Below are 10,223 nucleotides of genomic sequence, written 5' to 3' on the forward strand. Positions count from 1 at the left end.
CATGTTACTTTTGATGCAGCTAATTTGGCAACTTCTCAACCTTATGAAGGCACTGATACCGTAGGCGTAGGTAATAGGGCGGGTTTGATAATCTCACGTACTAGCAATGCCACTATTAAAACTTCTTCCTCTACTCTTGCCTTAAACGACGTTGTTTATTGCCCTCAAGCCTCTGCCCATCTTCTTTCCATTAATAAAATTTGTAAGGATAATAATGTGTTATTTGAACTTACTGGTTCCAATTTTTTTTGTGAAGGACCTGAAGACAGGGGACACGCTCATGAAAGGGCCCAGTGATAGAGGATTGTACACGATCAACCAACAACAACTGTCATCATCTAAACTTCATGCTTTCTTCAAGCTGTCATCATCTAGATTTCATGCTTTGTCCATGATTGTTGGGGTCAAGGCCTCTACAGCTACTTGGCATTGTTGTTTGGGACATCCTTCATCATCTACTTTGCATAATGTTCTTCATAATTATTCTCTACCTGTTAGTGATTCATTCAATAAAAAGTCTATTTGTGTGTCATGTCAACTAGGTAAGTCTAAGTAGTTGCCATTTTTTGATTCCTCATGAGAGTCAACTACTCCTCTAGAGTTAATTCATTCCGATGTCTAGTCCATTTCCACTCCATCTTTGAGTGGTTGTCTCTACTATGTTATTTTTTATTGATGACTTTACTCGCTTTTGTTGGCTATATCCCATTTCTCATAAATCTGATGTTTATGCTACATTTGTCAAATTCAAAATTTTAGTAGAAAAGCAATTTAGTTATCCCATTAAGCAATTACAAAGTGACAATGGTGGCAAATACCATTCCACCATTTTTAAACAATTTCTAAGTAATAATGGGGTCTTTCATCGCATCTCTTGGCTACATACCTCTCAACAAAACGGTCTTACCAAGAGGAAACATCGTCATATAGTTGAAATGGGACTCACTCTCCTTGCGCAATCTGGCTTACCCAAGAAATTTTGGGTCGATGCTTTCTTAACTTCCATTTTTATCATTAATTGGTTGCCCACTAAAGTTCTCAATTTTTCTTCACCCTTTGAATGTCTATTTCATCTTCCTCCAGATTTTAGCTATTTTCTTTCCTTTGGGTGTCAATGTTTTCCATGTCTTCGACCTTAGATGCCTAATAAACTCTCTTACCATAGCACGCCATGCATTTTCATTGGTTATTGTTCTAATCAGAAGGGATTTTGGTGCTATGATCCTTCCTCCCGATGTGTGTATATTTCCAAAAATGTGATCTTTGATGAGGCAGTGTTCCCTGCTCGTGTACAATCTCCTATCATGGACTCTGGCAGCAGCGTTCCCTCAACAGGTAATTCTCCACCCTTACTTCATGTTCCACCTTCACACATATTTCCCTCATCTCCTCCTTCCACTTCAATTTCACCACCCCACACTACTCCTATAATTCCTACTGACCATGACTTCTTCATTCCACCAGACATTGCCTTTCCTATTTCCTCTTCTTCAAGCAGCATCTTTGAGCCCACTACTACTCCTACCAGTTTAGCCCTTTCCTTTCATGTTGTCAATAGATCACAAACTGATCATCTTAAGCCCCGCACATACCCTGATTTTCATCTCTATTTCTCAACACGTCACCCCCTTCGAGTTTTGCATGCAAGTGTGATTATTTCCAAGCCCCGTTCCCATGCTCAAGCTACTACTATACCTGAATGGCATTCAGCTATGGAGTCTGAATTCCAAGCTTTGTTGAAGAATCAAGCCCGGACTTTATGTTCTCATCCACCTGGAAAAATGTTGTTCTGAGTAAGTGGGTTTTTAAATCCAAACGCAGACCAGATGGAAGTATTGAAAGACTCAAGCACGACTAGTTGCAGTTGGTTATCTCCAGCATAGTGGTATTGATTTCTTTGACACATTCAGCCCAATTATTAAACCTTCCACAATTCGCATGGTACTCTCCCTTGCTGTCTCATTTAATTGGGACATTCGACAACTAGATGTGTTTAACGCTTTCCTTCATGGAATTTTGGATGAGGAAGTTTATATGGTTCAACCTAAAGGTTTTGAAGATCCTACCAATCCATAGTTTGTGTGTAAGTTGCATAAATCTATTTATGGATTAAAACAAGCTCCTCGGGCTTGGTTTAATCGCTTATCCTCTGCCCTTTTATCTCTTAGATTTGTAAGCTCTCAGGTTGATCCCTCTCTGTTCACTTATCACCGTGACTCTACACATGCCTTGCTGCTAGTTTACGTGGATGACATTCTGGTGACATCTAATGTTCGGTCATTTATTGATGAGCTGATCTCTAATCTTCAACTGGACTTTACTATAAAGGACCTTGGGTAGTTATCATACTTAGCTTCTTGGGTATTAAAGCTACTCGTGATTCTTTCGATTAACATCTTCGGCAGGCAAAATATATTATTGATCTCTTAGACTGTGTCAATCTCATTGGCATACATCCTTATTGTGCCCCATGTGTTTCGGGTATTAAGCTATCTAAATTTGATGGAGACCCCCTGCTTGATCCTTCAGAATATCGTCACACAGTCGGTGCCTTACAATATGTAACTCTCACTTGCCCAGATATCGCCTACTCCGTGAATCAACTTTGCCAACATATGTAAGCACCAACTACAGCTCATTGGACTGCAGCCAAATGTGTTCTACGTTATCTGAAAAATACTCTAGACTTTGGCCTCTTTTATAGATCTGGTTCTTTCTCCATTAACGCATTGTGACTCGGATTGGGCCAGTGATCCCGATGATAGACGTTCAACTTGTGGCTATGGCATTTTTGTTGGTCCCAATCTTATCCCGTGGTCGGTGAAGAAACAACCAGTGGTCTTTAAATCAAGCACTGAGACCGAATATAGATGTCTGACTCTAGTTACAACTAAAGTGTATTGGCTGCGTATGCTGTTATGTGAACTGCAAATTTCTCTTGATTCACCTCCTGTTATCTGGTGCGATAACATTAGTGCCCTTGCACTTGCCTCCAATCCTATTTTTCATGCACGTTCTAAGCATATCAAGGTGGACTACCATTTTGTGTGTGAGAAAGTTGCACACCAAGACATCATTTTGGAGCATATTTCGACTTCTATTCAAACTGCAAATATTTTCACCGAAGGGCATACAGCTAATAGATTTTGTTTCCTTCGTGACAAACTGGCTATCTACGATCTTCCTGCCAATTTGCGAGCGAATGTTAGTGATAATGATGATGATCATTCAAATATTCAAGAAAACTCAAAGCAAAGTCAGTGAGTTGCGTTTCCGTTAAACCAGTGAGCTGCATTTCATCTATCTTATATTTAAATGTTTGTAACATATGTTCATGTCTTGTAACAACCTTAGATTTGAATGTTTGTAATCTATGTTTATCTATTGTAACAACCTTAGATTTTCTGAGGTTTTGATCTCATCTGAATGTAATTACTCTGGTATAAATATACGCATATACTCTGTATCTGGTAAGTTTTTCCAAAACAGTTTTGGTTTCTTTCAGTTGAGGTACACCTAACCCAGACACCCCATTACCATATATATATGTTGTAAGAAAATAGTAACCTTAAAAAATTGTCTTGTAAACCTAATGACAAAATAATTGAGTTAGAGCAAAGGAGTGCATGTGATAAAACTTTAAACTTTGAGGGCTCATATAATAAAAATTGTTGAAAGTTATTATGTTAATGTGATTCCAAAATCTTAAGGATAGTCTGATATTTTCCCCATTTTTTTTTATTGATTTGCTAAGCAAATTAAGCAGCTTATATCATGTTACATGTCATTGTCTATGCACAATATTGCTGACTTTTTCAATAGCTCTTCACACATTGCTCTCCTCGTGGCTATCTATTTTCCACATGCACAAACATTTACTCCTTATTAAATACCCATCACCCCACTCACTGCAAAGCAAATCATTTAGAACTTGAAATCTACTTCCTGCTATGCCTCAAACCTTTACTCAATGGCTGAGCTTGGTGGGGGCAGTATGGCTTCAATCCATAAACGGAACAAACACAAATTTCCCTGCTTACTCATCCCAACTCAAAACTCTTCTCTCCATATCCCAACTCCAACTCAACAATCTTGCCTTCGCCTCAGACGCCGGCAAGCTTTTCGGTTGGATTTCCGGCATTGCAGCTGTTTATATGCCACTGTGGCTCGTTCTTATGTTTGGTGCCACTCTTGGTTTGACTGGTTACGGTTTGCAATATCTCTTCATCACAAACCAAATCTCCTCTCTTTCATATGGCTATATCTTTTTACTCACTGTTGTGGCAGGAAATAGCATTTGCTGGATCAATACTGTTTGTTATGTTGTAATCATTAGAAACTTCCCATCAAATCGTCAAGTAGCCGTAGGAATAACAACTAGTTACTTAGGATTAAGTGCAAAAATCTACACAGATATTGTCGACGCCCTATACTTTCCCAGTAAAAGAGCTAAAGCTTATCTTCTTCTCAATTCCATCCTTCCTTTATTCGTTTGTGTCATAGCCGCGCCTCTACTTAGAGATGTTAAAGTTGGAAAATGTAGAAGAATGAGAGGTCGGTTCATTGTTATGTTTGTGATAACAATGGTCACGGGAACTTATGCCATTATTGGTAGCTTTAATTGGGTGTCAAAAATATTGTCGCCGCTTAAGAATATGATTGGTATGATAGTATGTCTATTAGTCCCATTAGTGATTCCATTTGGAGAAAAGATTGGAGATGTTTTAGCGATAAATTGGTGGTTAAATGGAGAGCCAAAGGTGTATAATTCAACAGTAGAAGAGAATATGAGTGTGGAGAGAGTGGAGAATGGAGTAAAGGAAGATGAAGAAGATGTAAGTGAGATTGAAGATCATGAGATTGGTGTAATGGAGGAAATTGGGGTGAAGTTGATGGTGAAGAGAGTGGAATTTTGGTTGTATTTTTTTGTATATTTATTTGGTGCAACTCTTGGTCTTGTGTTTCTGAACAACTTGGGACAAATAGCCGAGTCTCGTGGGTTCACTGGAACTTCTTCTCTCGTTTCTTTGTCTTCTTCATTCGGTTTCTTTGGGCGTCTTTTGCCATCTCTTTTCGACTACTTTTTCTCAAGGTATGTCTTTGCTCTTTACTCTTCATTTAGCATCATACAGTTACTAAAATGAACAAAAAAGATTACAACCTCCCATATCTCACCTTATCTTTAGGCAGGAGGTGATAATTTTTAGATTATAAATACAAAGTAGGAAAATGGACAGGTTTGCCTTACAAAAATCAAAATAGAATATATAGACATAGGTGAAATGAGCCCTACTCTGCCTTTCCAATGGCGCTGTTATTGGTGTTTGGTGGTGCATTTACTCGTTTTATTTTTGGTTAATCAGATGGTTGCATCTACTTCTGATAGGCGTTTAATGAAATATTATATATATTCTGAGCAAATGTCATTAAAGTTGTGTGACTAATTGCATCTTTCATAAAATAAAAAATTAGAGACCAATCGCTTTATTTTGGTTCATATATTAAAAACTCCAAAACATTGGTACCTGAGAATTTTTCTCTATATATGTACACACATAATACCAGTGTCAGAGGTTGGTCAATATTCAAGGACTAGCCAATAGCCATTTCTATTGCGTACACTTGTTACTAGTTTGCTAGACATTCAAGTAATAGCAATTGATATGTGGGTTTTTGTCTGTTTGTTTCAGGAGCAAGAACATGATTTCAAGCACAGGTGCGATAGTTGCATTAATGGCTCCGATGGCAGGAGCTTTCATTTTACTTCTGAACACAACTAACCTTGCTCTGTATGTGAGCACTGCCATTATAGGGATCTGTACAGGAGCAATTACTTCCTTATCGGTAGCCACAACCACCGAGCTGTTTGGTTCTAAGAATTTCAGTGTCAACCATAACATTGTCGTTTCAAATATTCCAATTGGCTCCTTTCTTTACGGCTACTTAGCCGCCCTTATATATCATAAGGGAAGCAATGAACATGGCCAATGCATTGGAATGGATTGCTACAGATATACTTTCATTTTCTGGGGTTCTCTGTGTTTCTGTGGGACTTTCCTAGCTTTCATACTGTATATCCGTACAAGAAAATTCTACTCACTTTAGAAGGCAATGACAAATTCTAATAAATTTCTTTGATAGGGACGTATAGTTATTAATTTTATGAAATGATAGGTATTTAATATTTTCCGATTTATCGTTTTTATGTGTAGACACTTGTATGAATATAATTCATTAGTTTCATATATAGAGTTACAGTAAATCTATCTCTCATCGTTTAAATGATCAGTTCATTGCAAATGAATTATCTATTAAGATTTATATATTTATGTTTTAATCTCCAACTTTTCTTTTTAACAGTATAATTGATGGGTTGTTTTGTTTTTTTTTTCAAAATAAGCATTTATACATTATAACCTCAATAAACTTAATTCCTTACAAAAATGGGAAATTTTTATTGCCACACGATATATATACGTGTGGATACGTATGATTTAACATGGTTGCGTAAAATATAAGGCAAAAGCAATTTGAATATTGAAATAGCGATATTAGCCTGCCCAATTACTTTAGTTGAGATATTGGAATTGAAATTAATGCCACACCGCTGCCTTTCCATAAACATTTAATTGTATGCCGAAAAATAGCAGGATCTGGGCGGCCTTAAATTATTCTAAAATATTAGTTCTTTTCTAGTTATTTGTCTATGTATAAAGTATAAACTACTGCCCTTTTTTTGGAGACAAGCATTTAGCCTAGAAATATAGGTCACTATTTTGTTGTCATACGTTAAAATATCAAGGAAGTAATTTTTTTTACCCTTCCGAATTGCATCCCCAAAAAAAAAAAATAATAATAATAATAATAAAATAAAATAAAAAATAAAAAAAGACAAAGGGTGATAGGGTGAACATGCCATTATTTAACATCCTACAATACAAGATCAATATAAATTGATGGTGAAAAGAATGTGAAATTAGTAAGAGAAAATAATGTAAATTGATTGTTGTTTTGGTGAAGGGGGATTAATTTGGAAACGTCACGCATTAAGATAATACCATTTACAGGACTGCTTATCCACAAAGTAACTTTCCTTTTGGCCTTCACAATGTAATCTACTAACATGTTAAAAGCATAACAAAAAGGATGGAATCCTAAAAGGATCTGGTCTCCACTTGGTTTAAGAAACGTCCTTGTTAACCCCAAAGCTAGTCTTGTTCATCTCATTTTATCGTTTGACCACTAAAATTTTAGTTTTAAGATTAAATATGTAAGGTAAATTATCAATATTATTCTATCATAGTTAATTTTATCATTTGGATCCCAAAAATAGAGAGAATATTAGATAATATCATGCCAGTGATCGGGTGGGTGGGTTATTTTTGTTAATTTGTAAACTTTTATTATGAAAATGTTTAGTTAAAATAAAAAAATATAAAGATTAAAAAAAATTTAAATATTTTAAAGAAAATGACAATAATGCAACAAACACATTTTTAAAATCATATTTCATCTTATTCAGAATAAAATTTTAGATATGTTGTTTAAAAAAGTGTACCAAAAATAACCTAAGTTATCGTGGCTTTACCGCCAAACTCTAACACAAATAATTAAATGCCTAACTGAGCCCTTACAACTACAGTTTTAGAAAGTTATACATGTTGCATATAAAATAATTTAATTTGAAGCTACGCATATAAGTTCCAAACGTAAAATCATACGTATAAATCGATTTGATGTAGTGGTTATCACTAATCCTTACAATTCAAAGATTTGATTGACAGATTCACAGTTTAAAAAGCATAATTACACTTTCTTTATGACATTAAATTAATTAATTTGCACCGATCACACAGGTGCACTTGGACATTTCATTATCATATTATTTATCGTAGTGTCAAATCAACTCATTAACACCTAGCTGCGTAATTTTTTTTTCTTCTTTATATGATTAATGGCATGAAATTAAGATTTTATATATAATCCAACAGGCAACTAAATTAACAATTTACATTAATTATTTTTAAATAATTCACTTAATGATTATTAAGAGTTAGATAACGTTATATGTCTTTTACAAAATTGTTTAATCTTAAGCACACCAAAAGTTTCCAGAACTATTTAAAACCTCTCTATAATATTGAAAACCTTTGTAAGACAGGGAGATTTTAATAATTTAAAGAGTATTTAATACATATAGACAGTTTTATGATTTTCAAATAGTTTGGGTATTTTTTAGATTAAATAATTTATACAGGTACATGAAATGAACACTAATAATTAATTTTGAAATTTAACTATTTAATGTCCTTAATATTATGTTTAAAAAATCGTGTTATATTATAGTAAACAAAAATCTAGATTTTAATTTCAATCCCCAGTTAAAGAAAAAAATAAAATAAATAAAGATTATGAAATCCCACTAAAATAAGAATTAAGAAGAGACGAGAGCCGGCCCTGCCTTTAATTAAAGACTGTCTTCAAGTAAAGATGGCAGATCTAGAGTTTTGGGTACGATAAATTATAGACCACAATAAATATTGAAAGCTACGTTTCTATATATAAATTAAGCTGGAGTTTAAGACGTCTGGTGATGCAAAGGGTGATGGTTGAATTATCTCATGCTGACATCTAGGTGGAGAATAGAGAAACCTCTTATTTCTTAACCAAAAAAGAATTGGGCAGGTTTCCAAATTGTAAGAGAATAAATATTAGTAAGAATTTGATCTCTTGACTAAATACTTTCTAAAGCTTATCCGTCTAAACAAAACAATAGTAGTAATATCCATTTATATGGGTAACTTCAATCAAGTATTTATTTTTCATGTATTTTTTCTCGTTTCAAAGTCACCATTATTTGTTCTTTTACCATTATATGTATGTGTGAACAATAGTGTGTGTGTATGTGTGAAAAATAACATTTGTGTTTCTCGTTTCAAAGTTGTATAGGCCAAAAATCATGTTGGGTTTGGCGAGATCCAACAAAATAAACATACCATGGCCCAGTGCCTTGACCCAATCCCAATTGAGCCCACGCTTGATTCCATTTTATGAAATACTCACTCAATGAGTTAAGTTATCCTACAAGTAAAGCTAAATTGGGCTCTGACCCATCAGTACACAAAATTCCATAATAGGAATCAGAATCCTATTCTATTTCCGATTCTGTCAAGATCTCGAATCTTACCCAAAATGTTAAGTCTAATTTGAGAAATGCAAGAGATCATAGTTCCTTCCTAATTGGAATGCCTCCACCAACTAGTATTCAAAGTTTTTACTAGGATTCCAACCTCTTGGTTTCACTATATAAACAAAGGCAAACCCTCTCCCTCAGCCTTGTTGACTTGAGCGTCGGAGCGTCTAAGGTAGACACCACACTGGTATTTATCTGGCCTTCATGTTCTCTTTTCTTCTTCGTGCAAGCCCATTACGTTGTTAGTGGCTCTACCCTTACAGGATACATCCCTTCCAAATCAATAGTATATTTTACCATCTAAAGTTTGGTGCCCACTGTGGGACCCTGACAACTATTCGACTTAAATGACCTCTATTTCTAATCTTTTCTCCCTTCCAAATCAATTGCTCTTACAATCTCGTTGACATGAGCATTAGAGTGTCTAAGGCAAACACCACAACGGTATTTATCTAGCCTTCACGTTCTCTTCTCCTCTTCGTGCAAGCCCATTACGTTGTTAGTGGCTCGACTCTTACAGAATACATCCCTTCCAAATCAATAGTAGATTTTACCATCTAAAGTTTGGTGCCCACTGTGGGACCTTGACAACTAGTCGACTTAAACAACCTCTATTTCTGATCTTTTCTCCCAATTTGGCCATCATGACTGGAAACACCGAAACCTTCGCTCTTGGTATTGCAGCTCAGATTGCGGCCCTCATCACACTAGTGTAAGAGAGCAACGATAAGTACTAGGTTTTGGAAGCTTAAAACGTAGCCATCCGCATAAAGAATCATGCCCTTTAAGACATGGTAAGCCAATTCTATTCGTTAGATTGGAATTTGAGAAAGCAGCACACCTTCTCTTTTCTGCTCCCCGTTCACCCTAAGCAATTGTTCTCCACCCCAGATCATGGTACCTTGACAAATCAAATCCACCTTCACTTGCCTCCAACTGCAACCTTACCCCAAGTTAAGCCGACCCCACGAATGACAACCCAACCCAACAACTGAACACTCCCTTCACCCTATTGCAAACACATTCCATG

General features: G+C 35.7%; 1 protein-coding gene across 1 annotated transcript; it reads left to right on the forward strand.

Moving 5' to 3' along the window:
- The first annotated feature begins 3,936 nt into the window (after positions 1-3,936).
- LOC116121063 (protein NUCLEAR FUSION DEFECTIVE 4-like) lies at positions 3,937-6,122 on the forward strand. Its single transcript, XM_031407014.1, has 2 exons — positions 3,937-5,092; positions 5,691-6,122. Exons 1-2 carry the CDS (start codon positions 3,951-3,953, stop codon positions 6,103-6,105), a joined length of 1,557 nt encoding a protein of 518 aa, XP_031262874.1. The 5' UTR covers positions 3,937-3,950; the 3' UTR covers positions 6,106-6,122.
- Positions 6,123-10,223: the final 4,101 nt, after the last annotated feature.

This window comes from Pistacia vera, unplaced genomic scaffold, assembly GCF_008641045.1.
Source record: "Pistacia vera cultivar Batoury unplaced genomic scaffold, PisVer_v2 Contig959, whole genome shotgun sequence".
In the NCBI taxonomy this organism is placed as follows: Eukaryota; Viridiplantae; Streptophyta; class Magnoliopsida; order Sapindales; family Anacardiaceae; genus Pistacia; species Pistacia vera.